Source organism: Cynocephalus volans, chromosome 16 (genome assembly GCF_027409185.1).
Source record: "Cynocephalus volans isolate mCynVol1 chromosome 16, mCynVol1.pri, whole genome shotgun sequence".
Taxonomy (NCBI): Eukaryota; Metazoa; Chordata; class Mammalia; order Dermoptera; family Cynocephalidae; genus Cynocephalus; species Cynocephalus volans.
The window spans coordinates 43,274,843-43,297,010 of record NC_084475.1 but is presented as its reverse complement, the minus strand read 5'-3'; the positions used below and the strand labels follow the sequence as shown (position 1 = coordinate 43,297,010).

At 40.4% G+C, this 22,168-nt stretch overlaps 1 protein-coding gene and 1 pseudogene across 1 annotated transcript in view; both read right to left on the bottom strand.

The window, feature by feature from the left end:
- The window catches only part of DOCK8 (dedicator of cytokinesis 8), a 202,812-nt gene that overhangs the window by 67,555 nt on the left and 113,089 nt on the right, over nt 1-22,168 (bottom strand). Inside the window, exons 15-20 of the mRNA XM_063081294.1 lie at nt 9,388-9,505; nt 7,864-7,934; nt 6,582-6,720; nt 5,858-5,959; nt 3,037-3,132; nt 2,103-2,337 (exon numbers count right to left, since the gene is read on the bottom strand). Of these exons, the coding sequence (XP_062937364.1) occupies nt 2,103-2,337; nt 3,037-3,132; nt 5,858-5,959; nt 6,582-6,720; nt 7,864-7,934; nt 9,388-9,505 (761 nt within the window). The remainder of the gene's footprint in view (nt 1-2,102; nt 2,338-3,036; nt 3,133-5,857; nt 5,960-6,581; nt 6,721-7,863; nt 7,935-9,387; nt 9,506-22,168) is intronic.
- LOC134365048 (large ribosomal subunit protein eL6-like) lies at nt 13,023-21,680 on the bottom strand (annotated as a pseudogene).

The window sequence follows — 22,168 nt, the reverse complement described above, 5'->3', positions numbered from 1 at the left end:
TGTTCTGGTGCTCCAAGCTCTCCATAGTTTGGCTCCAACCTACATATCCAAACTTGTCCCCTTTTCTGTTCAAATCTAACTTCCCTTCAGATGAGGCAATCATTTTATTGTCCCATCGCGCGTCTGCTCTTTCTTACCTCTAGGACGTGGCTCATGCTGTTGTCCTCACTTAGAAAGCCCTCTTTGCTCCTATTTACAAAATCTCACCAATGCTTTGAAGCTCAGTACAAGTCCCACCTCTTCCATGAAGGCTCTGACACCAACAATGCAGGAATTAAGTGAAACCGAATTACATGATTCCCCAGCTGTTTCTGGTGGTAAACTCAGTCTCTCTGTGAAGGCTGGAAACCCTTCCCGGGCCAAGTGCATTCTCCATACTTTGTTTGCCCCTTACTGTGTTTTCCATAGTGCTAGACACATGTAGGTTCCAAACAAATGCTTGTAGACTAGATGCCTTCACTTATTCTGCCTGTGCCAACACCCTGTGGTCCCACATGACAAGGTGGTAACTTACTATGGAGATGCAGCTCAAAACATGTGAATGGACATTTCCCCTGGTGGATAAGTATGTATTAAATAGCTGTTAGCATACAAATCAGGGTGCCACATCTGTGGGGGCATACAAAGAAATTGAGGGAGGGCAGGGGTGGCCACTCTGCAAGACTCTGGCTGTAGAGGCAAGTTACACAGATGCAAAGTTAGCTTACAACATAGGATGTCTTATCTGTGGAACTGAAAAAGATGCATGTCCGGATGCAACACAAAGCCAGAGATTAAGAGGACATGTCCCTCCCTGGCTCTGAAAGCTCCCCATATCAGTATCCCAGCCTGTTTCAGGACTTACTCATGTGCCATTGTCTCAATGTGCTATTTTCTCCTTTCCTGACACTCCCATGCTTTTCTGGCTCTCTGCTTTTGCCATATGCATCTCACTGCCCCCATTTTGGCTGCTCTCACTCTACGTCTCCTTCAAGGCCACCTCAAATACCATTTTCTTCATGGGGACCTCCTCCATTCTCCCAGATGGGCGTTTTTTCTCTGTTTTCTTTGATACCACCCTACTACCACCATCACGGCGATACTGAGCTGTGTTCCTTTGGGGACTTTTGTCCTGTTTTTCTTGCTCTTTGCTGTACTGTAAGTCCTCTGAGGTCTGAGATGCTCTTGGTTATTATCACAAAGGTGACAACTCTTAGAACAGTGCTGGGCACACAGATGGTACTTAAAAGACATCTGCTGCCCTGGAGAGCACAGGAGCAGATAAGCCCAGCTGAAAATGGTGGGAAGTAAAGATGCCCTACACCAGCCAGACTGCTCTGGAGGAGCTGGGAGAACCACCAGTCATGACTCCAACATAAGCTTTTGACATTATTTCCAAAGGAAATTTTACACATTGTATTTGGTGTTAATTTGTTCAAAGCCAGCATTTAAAACAGATGAAGAGAGAAAACAGATGAGTGGTTGTCAGGGGTAGGGGGTGGGGTGAATAGGGCACGACTGCTAAAGAGTATGGGGTTTCATTTAGGACCAATGAAAATATTCTGGAATTAGATAGTAGTGGTAGTTGCATAACCTTGTGAAAATACTAGAAACCACTAAACTGTATATTTTAAAATAGTAAATTTTATGTTATGGGCATTATATTGCAATAAGAAAAGTGATTACATTGAATTTCAATTTAGAGAGTTACTTTCCCTCCATTTAATATGGGTTGTCTTCTTTAAAATGTCCTATTTCCTTGTTGGTCAAGAAAACAAAAATGTCTTAGAGGTAAAATAAATCCATCAATTGCCAGGAATGGAATTCCTATAATCATCCAATAAAGTTTACCAAAAAAAGCTATGACATCAGAAACTGTTTTAATGTTTCTTTCTTTTTTTTCTTTAAAACATGCAGAGTCTATCCCTCTCTCTCTATCTCTCTCTCTATATATAATATATAATATATACTATATATATATTGCTCTAGGCTTGGCCCACCTTGAACTCACATTATCAATGGAAAGGAAGATCATGTTGTCCCTGGATTTCTGGAAAATCCTGTTTCACTAAACAGGGCCACGCCCACCTGCTCCTGCCTCTCCCAGACCCAAAGACTCCTACCTGTCTGGCCAGCAATGACCATGGGCTGCACGGACAGCTGGAAGAGCTTGTCCAGCACCAGGTGCAGGAAAAGCACCAGGGGCTCCAGGCGGGAGGAGTTCAGGCAGATGATGCTGAGTTTCAGCTCATGCTCCAGCGCCGTCTCACTGATCTTCTGGTCCAGCACACGGATGGGGAAGGTCACCTGGCTCTCCAGGGAGTGGCAGAGGGTGAAGAACTTCTCCAGGTGGTTGTCCTGGGAAGACAGAAGGAGGACTTGTGATGTCTTATCCCATCAGTGTTCCCCAATGGATTCACAAACACAATTGAATAGCTCTTTGTGAGTAGAGCCTTTTATCCTGTGTTTCAGAACAGAAGTTCTAAGACATAGATGTTTTAGACCAAGGTTACAAACTTCTTTGTAGAATGAAGTGCACAAAATAGGACCTCTCAATGATTATTAACTGAAGAAAAAACAATTTAGGCTCTGATACATCCTGTAAGCAGAGGCCAGTGTGCCAGGTAAAAAAAAAAAAGGGATCTAAGCAGAAGCTTAACTCAGACAGTGGCAGGCCAAGGAGGAGGTATGGAATTAAAAAAAAAAAAAAAAAAAAAAAAAAGGCTGGTGAAATGGCAGAATCACAGAGGGAAATAAAGCAGACAAGTGTTTCAAATCAATTCTCCCTGCAAAGTTTCTCAACCAACAGTACAGTACCAGGTTCCTTCATTTAGGTGCTCGACATTTTTGTAAAGTCTTTCTATTTAAAGAAAAAATAAAACCTGAATAGGTTTGTAAGTTCCCACAAAGAACTAAAGGGCATTTTTGATTTATCCATAGAAAAAGATTTTAATTGATCTTTTATTGGCCTGTCCTTGGAAGGTTTTTCCTGCTGTGCCTCCATCTTCATTACTAACCTTCTGGGTCTGATGTGAAGTTGACCTTGAAGCTCCTTACCTGGGTGTGAACAGAAGAAACAGCTTGCACTTCAATATTAAATACTCCCTTATGTCCTTCAGCCCACTTAATGGGAGGATTCTGTAAAGGAACTTTCTGTGTTGGAGAGGGAAAAAAAAAAAAAAAAAGATTAGCAACCCAATCCCTTTTTCTGATTACTAACAAGCAGTACAAAGTAATTTGACTGTAAATGTCAGGATTATACAAATATAAAACTCCCCTGAAAACTACTACAACTGACCTTGGAGTCAGGAGCTCTGGGTTCAAGTTCAGTTCTGCACCAAATTAATTATTTTTACCTTAACAAGGCAATTAAACTCTCTGGGCTGAAAGGAGAGGGTTGAACTGGATAATCTGTCTCTAAGCTCCCATCTAGCATTGATGGTTTTTAACTTTAGGAATTGAAAAGTAAATAAAGTAATTCTCCAGCACTCTTCTCACTAAGCAGGAATGTGAGGGCAGAGTGCAGAATATTTTTACAAGACATATTTTAGCAGAAAGAGGTCTACTGCACTTGCAGGTGGATGTGTGCATGGGATAAGACCTTTAGCTCTATCCGAGGCAAAGTCACAAACTGGGTCCCAAAGCTGGCTCCAGCCCACAGACAAGTTCTATGTGGCCCACAGAGTGTTGGAAATTTTTTAGAATTAGTTGCCAGCATTCAAGAGTCAGAAGATTTCATATAAAAGACTGCTCTTTTAACTTCTTTTGAGAACCAGAAGATACGAGAATATCAGCCTTGCACTCCAGCATTGCACCGATGTGCAGAGCAGAGGAGCAGCTGTGACTTTTGGATGGGGTAGACAATCTCCAGAGTGAACAGATTCCACCAGGTCTGGGCACTCGTTTATTTTATTCAATTCCTGGGGGAGCTTGATGTGCTATCTATGATCTAAAATAGCACTGTCCAATGGAAATATAATGTAAGCCATTTATATCATATTAAATCATCGAGTAGTCACATAAAAAAAGTGAAATGGAACATGTGAAAGTAATTTTAACACTATACTAGGGGTCTTCAAAACATTCATGGAAAGATTGTATTATCTTTTAATTCCATTTTTCCATGAACTTTTTGAAGTACCCTCAATTCATTTAATCCAGTATAGCCTAAAGATTATTATTTCAGCATGTAATCAATATAAAAATTATTAATAAGATATTTTACATTTTTTTCCAATACTAAGTCTTTGAAATCCAGTACAAGTTTTATACTTACAGCACATCTTAGTTTGGACTAGCCAGAGTTCAAGTGCTCAGTAGCCACATGCAGCTAGTGGCTAATGTAGTGGGCAGTGCAGGTCTGACGGATATTAGGAGAGGCTAAGGGTGTATCTATATAGCTTAGGGTAAGTAGGAAAGGGAACTAATATTTACTTAAGTCTTAAGTTTGTTGCTTGACATGCATTATCTCATTTAATGTTCAGAGCAACTCAACCTGATAGGGAGATACGGGCTTGGCTTCATCTTTGAGACTCAGAGAGGAAGCAACTCGCCAAGTTCACACAGCTAGGGAGTGGCAGGATCTAGATTTTTGGATCCAGATTTGTTTGTCTCCAAAACTCAGGTTTGCTCTCTAGCTTAAGAAGATAATTGGGAGTTCTAGGAAATTAAAATGTGCAGCTTGATGATAAAAGGTGGTTTTGAGGGCTTCTGCAATGTGGTGTGTGTCCAAATCATAAATAATAATCAGGGAATGTCTGTGAACATTTGAGGAGAGCAGCTTTGGTTTAAAGTCAAGAATGTGCCTATATGGCCCCAGGCAAAAGATGCTTCTTTCTCCAGGGGGGAAAAAAAAGAAATAAGGAAAAAAACAGATAGCTTGGGAAGAGGGGGCAGATAGTGAAAGAGTAGGGAAGAAAGTTGACTGCAAAGGTCAGAACTAAATTCAAATTCCTGGGAAATTCTTCAACCTGAAAATTGCAAGGAAACCAAAGACATGAAGGAGGACCTATAGATTTAAAAAGTCTTAAAAGATATATCAACCAGCAATGTGCGGACCTTATTTGGATCCTGATTTAAACAAACAAGTGTAAAAAAAAAAAATGACCTTAATGGGACAATTGGAAATTTGATCACTGACTGGATATTTGATGATATTAAGAAATTATAGATAATTTTTAAAGTATGACAATAGTATTGTGATGGTTAAAAAAAGAGCCCTTATATTTTAAGATACATATTAAAATATTTGTAAATGAAATGATACGATACCTGGGATGCACTTCAAAACAATACTTATTGATATAAACCTCCACCAAAGGGACTGAGAGCTGGTGCTGGGCAGTGATGTTGGAGAATTCTCTGGGCTCCCTTTGAATGGGGGTATTGCAGCCTGGTGGATGAGCAAGAGCCAGTGCAGGAAACAGGAAGAGGGAGAGGCTATTGGTATTGGGATGTGTAGAGAAATAAAAGCCCCAAATTCCACCTGGGGGCTGTGACAATTGACCCACAGGAGAAACTGATGGAACCTGGCTTCGGAACCTTTCATAAGGAGCTCTGCCAGGAGCAGTTATTTATCCCAGGCGGGCTCAATTTGCCTCCTCTTTTATAATACATCAGTCTGTGACTCCCTTAGTTGTAGATAATGCAAGGTAATGCTGCCTTGGGTGCAAGTTGCATTTACTAAACATTCTGAATTGTTCATGTCTAACTGAGTGAGATCTCGCAGCGAGTTATTTCCTTCATCTTGTCAGAACCATGAAACAATGTGCTCTCAGAAACACTGTGCTGACCGATGAGAGCTCCGGTTAAAGGTCTGGGAAGGTTGTCCGAAACCATGGCTAGACGGGAAGCGACTGAAGGGCAGCTTGCTGGTTACCTCAGCGGAATGCATGGAGTAGTTGGGTGGCAGTTTTTCCAAGGCAACTGGGAGACAGTAGGATCCAGTTTGAAGACGTTCATTTAAGAGAATTGGCAGCCACTGAAACAGATGACGTAAAGAATAAAGTGGTATTTATTACAGCACATAATTCTGGCAATTTATCTAGCTCACAATAATCAAACGCAACTAAACAATGATTAAATATTGACCAGGGCTCTTTTTGGCAGTAATTTTAATCAAGTTCTTTGCATTTTAAATTCCCTGAGAGCCCCTGAAATGATAATATCAATGACTTATTGTGTTCAGAACCAAAGTAGTAGCATTTTTCTTTACAGCCAATGTTTTTGTGTCTGAACAACATCAATGTTTATTTTACCTTTTATATTTTTCAAAGAAATAACTTTTTTTCCCCTTGGGGAAAAAGAGGTAGTTCTACATGTGAAGCACATATATTAGATTTGGAAATAATGAACATTGTTATGCTTTTTAAAAAAATAAATGAGTATTCGCTCAATATCTATCACCCACTAGCCTTCTATTCTTGAGAGCTGTCATTTGTTAAATCAAATCATTTCTGTTCTTTGCTATAATCTGGCTTAGCACATTTTGCTACTTCTGATAGGAAAAAAAGCAAGTGAATAGAATTCAGTTGTTTATCTCTGCAGGGACCTTGGATGTACCAACAACTGCGGTGTGAATGGGAGAGTGGAAAACAACTCACTGAATATCCCAGGAGGCTTTCTACAGAGGCTCCTTGCTTCTGCTGGCAGCTGATATGATAGAAGGTGAACAGGAGGTGGTGATTTACTGTGAGCTTAGCAGGGAGCTTAATTTTCACTTCTTCATAAAAGTCAGGAGACCTGTTTCAAAAGCACATTACACACAAATAACTTTTAGCAAGAATGATGACTTCTCTGATGATAAATTGTAATGCCACGGACCCTTTGCTCCTCTGAATTTACCTGCTTGGTGTTGTGCTTTTCGTTTTACATTATTCCACTCCTAGGCTGGAAGTCCTTCAGACCAAGCTTATGCTATTGGTACATTTCACTTACATAAAGTTGCTCACAAATTAAAGGATTTGTTAGAGGGGGAAAAAAAATCCCCCCACACAGTGGAAAAACCCAACAACTTAATCTGAAAGGGGATGAAGTTCGGAGTCCTGCTGTGACCTCCTGTTCATCCCTACCCCAAGAACAGGGCCCGGCATATGGCCTCACTCATCAAAGGTCTGGAGAGACAAGTGCATGATGTGAAAGGAAAAGGAACCTGATCTTATGAATGACAAAGTCCCATAACGGCTTCATGTACATCACCTCATTTATTCCCCATCCCAGCCCTGGAAAGTGGTTAAATGAAATACAAGGGGTCTTCACAAAGTTCATGAAAAAGTTCATATTATTTCCTAGTTCTATTTTTCCATTAACTTTTTGAAATACCTTTGGACTTAAATGGGCCAAGGTTATCAGGCCAGGATCAAGCCCAGTTCTGTCTGACACTGTACAGATATTCCTTCCATTCCTATGAAATGTGAATAACAATTTAGATATTATTCTGTGACTCAATTTACTGATAAAATAATGAGTGTTTCATTTCTTCTTTGGTCAACTTAAATTTTCTTAAAGCAGGTGATGGGCCAGGTGTGGGGTGGTGTACACAAGTCAAGGAGACTGGGCAAGGAGAGCTGGATTTTGTTTCTGACCCCTCCAGTATCTTAAAGCGAGTTAGGAAATTTATTTCCTTAACATTATAAAAATTCTCCACATCTCCCTAGAAAAGTCAAAACAATATTAGGTACTTGAAGATATGTTCTCCTTCCAGTCTTAGTTAACAGCAAAAATTGTGCATCTCCCACACAGAATCATGGAACTGGCATGAATTCCCTTTGCCTCCTAGTCCCTGAATTATAAAAACTGTTGGGAGGAATGACTTGGGGAACTCAGAAAAGCCAGGAGATAATGAAACAATCTTAGCATATGTTTAGAACTCTGAAACATACTTACTTGTTATGGTATGTAATGGCTGTGTACACTTCCTGCAGAAATTCAGGCCCATTGGACTTTCCAAAGATAACCTGTTCACCAGTATAGAAAGGACCAAATTAACAGTGACATTCACGTATATCAAATCTACGATCATCAGGCCAGTGGGATGTTCTGGTCTCACAAAGCTGTATGTTGTAAATTAAAAGTGCTAGGTTCTACAACTGGTCTGCTTTCACTGATGCAGAAGAACTGGCTCTGAAGGGTAAACCGAGGTTCCAAAAGGGCTATATTAGTGACCAAGGGCCACAGGTTTGTGAGACTGGAAAACCAGTGCTCTCTCCACTCTGCCTCATTGCCTGGAGGTTGACATAACTAGGCAAAGTCACATAATTTTGCCCTCAGAGAAAGATCCCTGGTCCAGGCTCTTCTCCTTCCAAAGATATGGACTTGTTCATTCGGGTGATCAGAACCTCCACTGCCCTGTCCATATGTTTGTGCTACTTAGAAAAAGACATCTTCATGGGCCTTGATGCAGCCTTTAGGATGCATGTGATTTGACAAGTGAACTCACCTTTGGGCAAAGAAAAAAGTTCTTTCCTCTAGATGTAGTAAACCCCATGCCAGGTCCTGGGGCACGGTGAGTGGAGAACAGGCTGGAATTCAGCCCCCACTTGCCCCTTGGCTGGGTACCCTGGCTACATACAGGATCTGCACAACTGCAGCTGGCAGCCCTGGTGTTGACTTGCCAGGGCCCAGAGCAGACTGGACAAGCAGAACCCCATCACCACTGCAAGAGGACACCTTGCATTGGGAAGATAGGTGGGACATTAGGAGGAAGGTTAAAAAAAAACAAACCCAGTATTTAAAAAATGAAAGCACTGAAAAAAAAATTACTTCAGCAGAAAGGTATGTTAACTGAATTCTATGACTTATGGAAAATAGTAATAGCTAACTACCTATCTCATTTAGAGGCAGATGGTTAGAAAGTATAAATTATGGTATTTTGGGTTCCTTAGAGCACATTGCATTATATACTTATTATTTGATTAGTATTTTGCCTTAGGACAAAGATCATTCCTAAAGGTGCTGAGGTGGCATGTGTCTGTTGTTACCAGGCAGAGCTTGCCCCCTGTCAGTGGAGGCGGTCAGAGGCTCGGATTTGCATGACTGCAGCGCACATATGCAAGGTGCTCAGAAAACACGGCAGACACACCGAGCCTCCTCTTTACCTTGCAGGCTGTTAGAGTGGTGTGCTCCTATGCATAGTATGCAAAGACTTTACAATATTTTTCAGTCCTCTAAAATAATCAGCATTTCCAAAGTTTCACAGCTCACTACAGAATAAGTTAAGAAAGACACTTTTAATTTAGACTGATCCTATTTCCCCATCAACGTCCTGGGAAAAGGACCTTGCACGTGCCGCACAGGTTGGCCTGAAATAGACATCGTCTGTCTACTGATGAGCCCTGGATTTTGTCCGTATGAATAGACAGGGGAAGGGCAGCGCCCTGGCATGAGGTGCATGTTCATTTCCCTCCTTACCGGCATGGCGCTGCTAGCATCTTCTCCACACATAAACTGGATCTTTATTGTAATGTTCCGGGCAGATGCTAGTTTGTTAGCAAAGTTCAGCCTCTGTGGGTAGACATAGAGAAGATTTCTGGAAAAGAAAAGAACCAGTGAACAAGGTCTAGCACTTATTTTAACCAAGTTCTTCAGTGAACGCTGAGGTCCACACTCTTGGGGTGATTATTCTGAAGGGGTTTTTCCTTTCAGAAGTGAATTGTTGTTGGAGGAGTGAGTGAGTTACTGTTGATTCTTCCTCTTTGGCTGCTGTCATCTGAAAATAACCAGCATTGTTCTCTGTTTTGCTGCATATAAAGATGTGTCTGCTGCAGCTTAGAAAGTCTTAATGTCTTGGAATGTGGATGTTTGCCTAGAGGTAGTTGTATCTCTGACACACAGATAAGAAAGGAAAAAAGGTTCAGCTCATTTTAAACAAAACTCATGGCCCTAGATGATGGTCTGGTTTCATTCCTTCTCTTCCTCTTTGTCTTTTCTAATCTTTATGTAGTATTTTTAATTTCTTACTGGCTTGGAGCTCTGTATTGGTCCAGCTTTCTTATCTTATCTAAGATGACAGTTCAAATCTCCAAGCCCAATTGCTATACAAAAATAGCAGCAACCACTGTGAGTAATATATCCATTCATTCAATAACTTTAGGACAGGTACTAGGCTAAGCATAATTTTTCACATATTTTTCTTATTAGTTGCATTATTACTAGTATATTACACTAAAATGTAAGCTCCATGAGGGCAGGGGTATTTATCTGATGTTTTTAATTCAGTGATATATCTCTGGCAGCTAGAGTAGTGCTCAGACATAGTAGGCGCTTAATAAACATCTGTTAAATAAAGGAACAGATGTGTATATTTTTGATGAAGCATATTTCTGACTTGAAGAAACAATAATGAAACTGATATTTATATAAGTACATATATATATATATACCGAGTCAGGCAATGTTCCAAATATGGCTATCTCAGTGGCACCTCCCAACTATTCCTCTGTCTACACTGAGGCAGCCCAACCCTGATGCAGGTAGGTACAATTGAACCACAGATGCTATCAGGAGTGGACATGGATGTAGTGATGGATGATGGAAGATAGTTTATAGCTGAGGTGCAGGGACATGTGTGGGTACAGACCCCTCTCTGCTCACTGCTCACTCTTGTCCCTCTCCACTGCCACCACACACATAGCAGAGCTCACATACATCGAGCAGGAAAGCCACGAGTGGTTAAAGGTGTTGGCTCTGGAGCCAGAGAGCTGGGATATGAATCCAGCTTTCACAATTTTTTAGTTGTACAGCCTTGGGCAAGTAACTTAGCCTTTCCAAAGCCCCAGTGGGGGTAATAATTGCACCAATCTCAAAGGGCTGTGATCAGCATTAATGAGCAAGAACTTAATAAATGGCAGCTCTTATGATGATTATTTGCTGCACACACTAACAAGTCAGATATACACTCCAACCTACACTGCCCTGTCTCTTCACTCCAAGCCACCCTCGTTTCTCCCCTGGACCCCTGCAATGCCTTCTCAATTGATCTTGACCTCTACACCTGCCACTTACAATCTACTCCTTATATACAGGTCAGAAGGCTCTTTCAAAAATGTAAAATAGATCACATCAGGCCCCTACAAGGGTTTCTTAAGCTTTTTATCGTGGATCCTACACAATCTGGCCCTTGGCAATTTCTCCGACCTTATCTCTTATTACTTCCCCACGCTGGCTTTTTTTCAAGGCCTAGAACATTCCAAATTATTCTCACCTGGGGACTTTTGTTCCTGCTGTTCCCCAGAGCTCTCCCCAGTTCTCTCAGTGATGCTTCTTTCTCATCTCGTGGGTCAGCTCACCTGTCATGTTCTCAGAGGTCTTTCCTACCATCTTATTTAATTGGTCCACTCCACCCACACACATACACTCACTCTCTCTTTGATAATCATATGATTGTCATATAGACATGTTATTATGAAAGTAACATATAATTGTAAAAGTAATGTGTGCCCATTTTTTCAATTTTGAACAATTGAAAAATACAGAAGTATAAAGAAGAAAATATCAACCACATGATATCCCACTACACTAAGGAAAATCACTGTTAAGACTTTAGCATATTTCATGTGGTCTTTTTCCCCCCTATATCGTGAACATTTTTATCATACTGTATATACAAAGCTTTATCTTATTTTTGTGTCACTTAATGTTGTTCAATTATGACCATTTTCCCAATGTGATCATTCCTAAGAAACACGATTTTAATGGCTGCATGATATTCTATGTTATAAATGTGCTGTAGTTTACACTAGTAGGTTATTTTCTTTTTTTCAATTATAAAGCTGTGATGAACACTTTATATATCCGGCCCTTCTGTAATTTAGCATACTTTTGGAAGAATCCCTTTAAATTCTGTATTTCTCAGTTTTTTCATCTTTGAATTAATTAAAAAGACATCAATCAACCTTTCTTTAATGCTGTTCTTGAAGGAAGAATGAGGCAGAGTTTGTAAAAATGCTTTGAAGTAGCTGGATGAAAGAGGCTGTGTGAGTCACAACAGTTGTAGCCCTGCCAGACTGGATAATCAGGTTTGCTGTCACCACACTCGGCTCCTATGCCCTGTACAGGGGCACTGCCACCCTGTCCCACACATCCCAACACTGTTCAACAAATTTACACATTGTTTCCGAAGGGGGTGCTCAGCCCTGTGTTCAAATGTTACCACCACAGGTATTCGGCGTCCTGACCCACACTGCATGAACTGTCCACAGAGCACACAGCTGGAAGGAAACTTCGGGATAATCTAGTCTAACATTTCTTTCTGCAGGCCAGAAAACTGACTCCAGAAAGGTTAAATGACTTTACCTAAACATTTTTTAAAGATGCATTTCCCAAGCATTATCATATTTCTTATTGGCAAAAATAAGGTTCACATATTTTATACGTGATGAATTAAGGGCTCCAGATTAGTCAGAGAAAAATCCTAAGAATTATGTGATCTGAGGATTTTTGAGAGGATAGCCCATAACCTACACAGGAATCACTTGTTATAGCAGTTATTTTGAAAGCGTCTTTAGTAACGACAGGTCCTGTGGATGTACAAGACATTGAGCGTGATCTTCTTTCCCCAGGTGTGGATGAAAGTGGTTTTCTTCAGTCATATCTATCACAACACAGAGACAACATAGGGAATATTTGGTATTCAGAAGCAATTTTCTTTGCAGAGCCCCTTCAGATGGCTTCTCTAGATTACAGACTCTTTTGGAAACTCCATACTCTTTCCACTGATTCAGTAACAAATTCTTAACTTATTTTTAAACTGCTATAATTGAGCAGCTCTAAGGGTTAGCCTGTGGAATTTGGTCTTTCTCAGATCCATTTGTGGACGAAGCACTCTGCTCTTTACTGTTTTGGAACCATCTTGTATTTCCTTTGCTGAGAACTGGGTAGCTCAAGGGACCTTGAAATCGTTCAAAGCACAATGCAAAAAACAGCAGTTTGGTTTCTCCTATTCTTTATCCAGTGCAAGGAAACAAAGAGAAAAACCGCCCCTGTTACGTACTCCCAAGCTGACACTAAGATGCTCTCCAGGGGGCTTCTACAGCTCAGAGCCGAGCTCAAGAAAAGCAAGTGAGCTCTAGCAAGAAGCACATTGGCCACCTGTTCCAACAGCTGGACACTTTGAACTCCTTGTGAGCCGAGCTTCTCACACAAGTCAGCCAGCAGGAGGGAAAGAGAGAGGCCTTGAGAGGACAGTCCAGCAGCTCGCGCAGAGGATCAAAGGCTTGCATGAGCTGGCTGCTGGGCTCCAGCATCCGCAGGCTGCCAGAACAAAGTACGGGGAGAAACTGAACGAGAAGCTGAAGTTGCTGGAGCCGAAATTGGAGAATACTGCGTTCCTCAAGGCACGTGGGCTTTCTGTGTCAAAGCTGATGGAAGATCATCATTTTTGATCATTTGACTTGACCATTACTTTAACAGATTGGAAGATAGGCCACGGTGGGTGAGATTCAGGAAGCTGGGATTATTCCTCCTGTGAAAAAGACTGGTCAAGAAGAGTAGAGGTGCGAATTAACCCTCCACGATGCAAATGCTTATGTAGCTGCTGTTCCTGGGAATGGCAACCCAAACCATGTTCGGAATAAAAAATTATTTGTCACTCATTCTCTCACCTGACAAGGTGTACCTGGAGAATTAGTTAGTTATGTCATAAAGCCAGAATCCTAGCCTTCTGTACTCTGAGAATATTTTACTCACAGGGCCTTGGAAATCCCAAAGAGAGCCAGAGGATTAACTGTAGTTGTTCAAGGTCAAATGGTCCTCGGTGCTTCTTTTCTGGTGTTTCTCTTTGAAAGGGGGACTGAAGAGAGTTAAATGGCTTATGTTCAGTGTATAGTGCTAAATGCAAGTTCAGAAAATGAAATTTTCTCTCTGATAGGGCTGTAAATATGCAAAAATATACATGAAGGGTAAGGGCTAGAGGATGGTGTGAAGAAATGAAAAAAGATATCATTTTGAAATGGAATTGGTGTAAATTTTGGTTTTCTGTCTTTTATTTCAATATACATCCTGCAACAAAGTAATAATATCAAATACATACTTAAAAAAAAAAAGGAGAAGAAAGAAAAAAATTGTTGATTTTGTGGCCTGGGTTATCTCCTCTATCTTATGAACAGCAGTAGTGCCTGTAATTTAAGCTGCTATTATACCAGGGGAGATGGGTTTGCATGGAGACCTGTGATGAGCGGCCCTTACCAAGTAAGATGATGAATGGAAATGCTCTACAAATGTAAGGTGAACAAGTTAGTTTCCTCACCTGTAACAGAAATGTTGGGGTCAAGTCTCAAATGCAATGAAACCTGAAAACTGCTTTGTAAACTGTGTAATATGATATAAATCAAGATGATCTTATCAGGACTGTAGATTTGAAGATGATGAATGAATTTAAAAATGCAACTTTAAACACTCTGCAGGACTGTAAGATATTAACATAGTTATGTGGGGAATCAGTCAATCTATTTGGGTTTCTCCCCTCATCTTTCAATTTCTCTTAGTCTCTGTCTCTCTGTTGCTTTCTCTTTGTCTTTGATTTGCGTGTGTCTCTCTCTGCCTTTCTTTCAGTCCCTGCAGTCTCTGTGTCTCTCTGATTGCCACCTCCCACCTCTCTGCATCCTCTCAGAAAATGGTGAAATGCTCTTTTTGAGGGAGCACTCCACTACTCCAGTTCCGTGTAGTCACTGAAATACATTTCCTTACTGGTTAGCAAGCCTTTGACGATTTCCTGCTCTGCACTGTGACTGGGTTGTGGGCAGGGCCATTTTACTCTCAGGATGACAAGCACAGCATCTAGGATCTATGAACATCTTAAGATTCCACAAAAATGTCTGAGACTCCAAAAAACTCCTACCTCCAAAAATAGGAAAAGTAAAACCTCAAAATAAGTTTTTAATTAAATGCTTATCAAATGCAATATGTTGTCAATTAGCTAATGGCAACTCTACTGAGTTTTAACCTGCAGGCGAAAAAATTTTTTCCCTACTTTGCAGACTGTCATAAAATTTTTATGTAAAATTTTTTTGTAAAAATACTTTTATAAAAAGTATATGTAATAAGTGAGGAAGAGGGTACATCTGAATATGTTTTAAATAACAATGTGATCAGGTGTTTCCAGCTTACAGAGGTCTTAAAAAGGCCTTAGATACAGATATTGGGGGTGGGTGGAAAATAAAATACTAGAGAAATCAGTTTTTCTATTTTATTAGTTTTCTTATAGCTTTGAGACACAATTGTTGGTTTAATAGCAAACAATTGGTGATATGCACTATACTAAAGTAAATGGGCTAGTAAATTAGTACCTGGCTCTCCTGATATACCACCGTTGAAACAGCCTTACACACAAAAAGCTCCCTATTTTTCTAAATAAACACTCTCAACCCAATAATTTTGAAAATTTCAAAGTAATTTCTTATTCTTTACTTGTGTTTTAAAACTCTCCTTTTTAAGACTTTTTTTCCCCCAAAGACAAAGCCAAAGAATTGGTGAACTATTTGCTGAAATGGAAATGTTGCAAACCAATTGCATGAACGAGATGCTGCCATTAAAAAACTACACAAAAAGGTCAGTGACTTTTACTCTCTTTAGTAATTTGTTGGAACAGACTGATTCCATCAGAGTGAACTTCAGATGCCTACTGATATTGGTTTTCTGGTGTCTTTTACTCAAGCATTCAAAAGAAAATTGCAAATCTAGATACGTCATTTCATGGTACTTATGTAAGGAAAACAGCGGAAGAGGTGATTTTAATTTATCATTCGTATTTCACTGCCAGGAAAATAGATAACATTATTCCATTCGTACTATGTGCAGGCACTGTTCTAAGCAACTATGATGGATGCTACTGTTAGCCTCATTTGGCAGGTGATGAAACTAAGGTACAGAGAGGATACACAACATGCACATGGTAACACAGCTGGCAAATGGCACCGTGCAATTCAAATCCAGATGTTCTGAAGCTAGACCCAGTGCTGTACCCAGTGGTTACTGGGTAACCACTGCTACTTCTAAGAGTGACAGTAAACAGTCTCTTTGATCAACAATTAGACTCACCAGAACCTTATTATAATGTGGACTTATAATATTTACAAGGACTGAAGGATATTCCCTCAAACAAACTATAAGATTTTTTTAAAAAGTTTGAAATAGCATAGTTAACCTGAAAAATGACAAGAGTGATGTTTCCCACTGTTTTAAACACATTAAGAGTAAACTATAGTTAGAAATCTCAGAGCTCAATATTTTATATGTTCTGGAATTACCTGGGAAACCTGCAAACATAATGTGGCTACATTTTTTAAGTAGGAGCATGCTAAAACTTTAAAAAGTGGGTTCGTGCTATATTTTTTAAATGGAGTGAGCTAAAACTGCTGCTCAAAGGGTGGTCCAGAGAGGAGGAGCATGAGCATGAGCGTGAGCACCATCTGGAGATAATTTAAATGCATCACGGTTCTGCTGAATCGAACGTGCATGCAACAGCAGGCCAGGTGACTCAAATGTATATTCAAGTTTGAGAAGCACTGATCCAAGAGCACTGGTTTGATTTTAATTTGGAAGACGTCTGAATCTTATAGTTCACTGTGGTTCTCCCCCCGCCCCCGACCTCCCCTTGGCTGCTAGGAAACTCAAAGTCGTATTTGAAGGCGACTTTTTAAGAAAATGTCAAAGACATTAAGATATATTCTCTGTATTAACCTTACCTAGGGTTAGATTGATTTCCTCTCATTTTCCTTTCACCCAGAAATTTTATACCTCATTATACAAAATCTGTAAGATGCCTCACTTTTTATTTTGAAATGTATCAGTTATCCAATTTGGTTCTTGGTAAGAAATGCAGGACACCAATTTGTGAGGATAAATTCCATTCGTCAGGGCAAATACCAATTGCAGGTAGCCCTGGAGCTGAGGAATAGCTTTGATTTTGGGTAAAATTTGCGAGTCCACGGCTCTCTGATCAACCTCGTGCTGCTCTGTAATCTTGTACTTCTCTTTTTCAGTGTCAAAGATCTCACCTTCCAGTGACATGTTTTGGGATTTTTACATTGCTGATATCAATTATTGTGGAGGTGGTGATGACAAATTTCTGGTGTGTTCTACACAGAGGAACTGGATTGAGGACCAGAGGTCCAGTCACAAGTAGCAAGCCACTGCTTGACTTCTTCAAGAAATCCAGTCTCTTGCATCTGTGGCACCTGGTGAGGGAGATCAGAATGGCCCCAGGGGTACTGCTGGCTCGCAGTCTTCTCACGTGCTGACTGAAGAGTTTTTGCAGTGGCTCAACAGCTCTCGAGGAACATCTTCAGTGGGATAATATGTAGGCATTTTGCAAACTTTAACCACCTGGGTACCACCATTCTTGTCACCACCAGCTGGTTTTGTGACAGTAGCAAGAACCTTCTCCTTTTCAATTCTGGATTTACTTGCTGAGTACTTCCTCTTATATGTGGCCTTTCTGGAATATATAGCAGATCGGGAATATCTGTCAATCCCTCTAACAATGACAGGGTTTCAGCTGCAGTGGGGCTTCCCCTTCCTGGGCTTTTCAACCTTGAGGTGAGACTTTTTACCCCTGCTGGGCCATCAGCCTTCTTGGCTTCAGGTTTCTTCTCCTTAGCATCTGGCTTCTCAGTGTTTTCACCCGCCCTCTTGCAAAATGGGAAAGAGCCTCAGACACTTTTTAAAATACTAAGGTTCATAAATAAATGCATAAAATAAAACATTTGCCATGTTCTGCTTTATCATTCCATGGCTGTGGTCTCATGCCATTATTTGTGTTTATTTCTGTTTCCAACATTTTAGGTTAGATCAAAGTACAAACTCACAAAGGAATCAGCGAAAAATGGAAATGGAAAGAAAACCCCTGATGTGTAGGGTGAAGAGAACGTTCCATCTTCAGAAATCAGTGCAAGAAAAACGGTGAGAAACCTGTTCCAAGGCACTGGTCAGAGTCCCACAAAGCTGCCTGCCCTGGAAGATGATACAAAATTAGGAGACACTGGGGATGTTGTTCCAAGTGAGTAGCCTGCCCCTTAGTAACCTCTGTGCTCCATGTGCTAGGCTGCAATGTTCTGTATAAATGCAGGTACTGTAGTCTGCACGTCAGGGACCTCTACTCCCCCTACAAAAAGCAATTGCAGTTAAGAAGCTAGAGACAAAAATGTTACCAGATTGTTCAGAAACACCACAATAAATGACCCAACATTCTCTCTCTACAATATTGTTAAAAAAAGCACTCAAATCAGAAATCAAATAAAAGAGAAAAACAAAACAAAACAAAAAAAACAACAGCTAGCCCTAACACTTCTTATTATACCATGTTGAAAGATTTGGGGGGGGGGAGGGAATTCATGCTTTCTCAATTGATGAACTACAATTTGACCATCAGAGATGGTGACTTTATATAGAACAGCTATTATTACTACTAATAATTTGTCTTTGAACATGAATTAATTACTCATAGCTGCTATAATATCTGTAGAGTACCTTTTCTATTACATCAGTTCTCACCCCCCTTTTTTATGAGATAGGTAAAAGTTCCTTTTCAGTGAGAGATTAGAAAGAGAGAGATTATTGGCATTCCTTCTGCCAAATAAAGCAGAACCTCAAGAATGCTACCTTTTAGAACAGGTGAAAGCAGCCTTTCTTAAACTTGCTTACATGTTTAAGTCCTGCTAGTTTTCAATAGCAAAAGACCCCAAAAGGGAAAGCTGGGATGTTTATGGTCTCAGGTTTTATCCAGATCAGGTTCCCATTGAAAAGAATCACAAATATCAAAGCATGCAAAACCTGCTGGGAAAGCCTGACTGCTTTAAGAAAAGAAATAATAAATTTTTCTCCAACCCTGATTGAAATTGTTTTTTAAGCCCTATTTTGTTGAATTAATGGAAATTTAACCAATTAATATATCCATGTTAAATTTTCTTTTGAAACACTGCTTAGCAGATTTATTAAGAGTTTTTATATATCAGTCACTCTCACTTTAGCATGAATTAGTTTACTTAGCAACCCTCCTTACAGAGTGGTTGGATTTACAAACTGAAGGTGTGAGTGGTGAAAAGGGATAAAAAGGAGGATGGGGTAATTACTGACCAGGAGGTGCTGCTCTGGGGAAGATCTGATGCTTAGGCGGTCAAGGAGGGGGAGTAAACAAGGGGAGGTGGAAAGGTGCCCAAACCAAACTTTTCTTATTCCACAATTTCTTTTTTTAATCTTGAGATTGACAAAACAGTCAAAAGGTTCGCTGGATAAATGCATTTCTCCCAACCCCCAACTACTCCCTATGGAACCAGTGATATGGCTTTAAGGGTCTAAGTGATTTCAATATTCTTTGTCTTATTTGTCTTTGTGCTTGCCATACAGGGAGGGCTCAGAAATTTGTTAAATAGATCAAGCCCCCAGTTGGTTTATTAGAATACTGTTGTCAGTATTTTTCTGGATGCCTAGAGAACATTTACAAAGAATGTATTTTATTTTAAATAGGGAGGGATTGGAACTACTTTAACAATGTATGTTACAGACGCCCTGAAAATCTTACCTTTTCATAGGTACAGTTTCCACTTCACTGACAGTGCTTTATACAGACTTGATGTATGTATGTAGATCTGCAGATGCTTGGGACGTGAGTGTGTGATGAGGGGTTAAGGAGGAGTGTGGGGGGGGGTGGAGAAATGAATTCATTCCTTAGTATGTATAGCTTAGGGTTTCCCCCACTACTTTAAATATAACAGAATGTGGGGAATCTGCTTTAACCTAGTTAAAAAAAAAATTCCCCCTACTTTACAGGCTTATTTCTTTGGAGTGTGGGTTAGTGAGGGTAGGAGGAGGGACTCTTTTCACCTTGAGGATCTGTCAGGAAGTGGTTATTATTATTATTTTTTATTAGGGAGCACTGCATTGCAGATATCCTAGAAATATACTAGGCTGATGGGAACCTTTCCATTGAGATCCTTGTCATCAGCATCTGCAGACCTAATCCAGCCTGGCTCGCTCACCCTCTCACCCCCCACATGCCTTCAAATCCACACATCTGGAGCCCTCCAGCTTCTTGTTGCTTGATTAAGAACTGTGCTTGCAGCTTCTGTGATAACTCCCAATGATCCCTGCCTCCTGGTATTCTCTCCCCCTGAGTGGTGGCTGGACCTAGAGACTCACTTCTAATGACTAGATTATGACAAAAGGATGGGATGTCACTTTTGAGATTAGGTTATTAAAAGGCTCTGGCTTCCACCTTGCTTGCTGTCTCTTGCTTTCGTGAAGCCAACTGCCATGTTGTGAGCTGTGCTATCTGGAGAACAATGTGGCAAGGAACTCAATACCAGTGAGGAACAGATGCCCTTAGCCCAACACCCCACGAGCAACTGAATCCTGCCAACAGCCACACGAGTGAACTTGGAAGTAGGCTCTCCCCCAGGTGACCCTTGAGGTGATGACAGCCTGGGCTGACATCGTGACTGCAGCATTTTGAGGGCCCTGAGTAGAGCACCCAGTTAAGCTGCACTGAGAAAACCCATGTGAACTGTAAGACAACTGTTTGTTGCTTTAAGCTGCAAAGTTTTAATTACACAGCAATTGGTAACTAATGTGAGTACATAAATTTTAAAAATCATATGCCCAGCATTCTCTGACATTTAAACATGTTTCCTTTAAAAAATAGCTTTACCTTGTAAAATGTCTGCCTCTTAACTGGACCTCAGAGTTCTTTTCCTGGTCTAATGAACACAATGTAATAACTACCTATAGAAAAACATTCTTAATCTCAAAGCAGCCTCTTTGGAGTCAATCCAACCTCCAAATAAGTTAAAAAGAAATGAGAAATTCTAAAAATGTAAATAATTTTTCTTTAGTTCTAGTTTTCATTCTATTAACTGAATTAATTACTGTCTCCTGGAGAGGCCATGATAGGTCAAATAAAAAATAAGAAGAAGGCTAAAAAGTACGTGCCACAAACATCCTCCTAACAGCACATTTTTAATGGTAGCCTCCCACAAATAAAAACAAAACAAACATTTCAATAATGTTTGACTTTGTTCAAAACCTAAAATTCAAGTTTAAAGACACCGTGTTGATGCCAAATTTGGACTGTGCTGCATTCTTTTAAAAGGCCACCAGATGGAATTGTCACATGGAGGAGGACTAACATTAACCAACCTGCATGTTCCTTTAACAGAGGGAGCACATTTTTTCCAGGCTTTTCAAATAGTTTCCTAAGACAAGTCTGCCAGCTGACAAAAACACATACACATACCAGAAAATTCCCAATTTTTGCTGTTGTTGAAGCTGAATTTTTTTTTCTTTTGGTTGGGGACAGACCTTTTATTAGTCCATTACTCATTCAAATAAATAGCCAATGAATAAATCAATACTATTCACCAAAATGCTAGTTTTATCACTCCCCAAATGTTTTTAATATTGCTGGATGTCTTGGTTCATCCCAGGTTGGGTGAGAAAGTACTAGATTTGGGGGAAACAGTAGGTCTATTAAGAAATAAATTTTCCAGATGCCTCCAACTACCACTTGGTGAAAGAGAAGCTCTGTCTGGATTTTAGAGGTGGGAGAACTTTTAATGATCTCAAGTTGGCTGCAAGACAAAGTTGCATCTCAAATCTTTCTGTAGACCAGTGTTCTGTAGAACCAGCAAGTGGTTCCGGTGTCTTTCAGGAGACTGGGGTTTGCCTCCAAAGCCAGGCAGTTGCCCCTCCTTGTCTCTTTCAGCACCAAGCATGGTGCCTGACATGCAACAGGGGCTCACAAATATTAGTCAGGTGAATGAATCAACATTATTCACAGGGTGACAAGAATTGCTAAGCAGGTGAGATTTTCAAAGGAAAGATATTCTCCTCTATCTGCCCCTGAATGACAGAGGGTGGCAAAAGTGCTAAGGGGAGGTGTTTTTACTCCCCAACTCATACCACTGTGACAAGTCTGCAAGGGCTTTACCCATCCCCAGACCATTCTGAGGGTCAATGGGCATCCTTATGAACTTCACTTCTTCCTGGCCTGGAAACATAGAGTCAGCACTTTTTTGGCTGCTGGCCTGGGATATGGATTCTAATGCTAGAGTTTGGTTTAGTTTCAACTCAACTCTGGGAGAAGACATTAGAAGTCACATAAAAGAAGCACATCTTTCCCTGGGCTCTGTGCCTCCTCTCCCCCCAAAGTGTCATGGTGGAGATAAGGCTCAGTTGGAACAATAATTCTGTGGTTTACTGT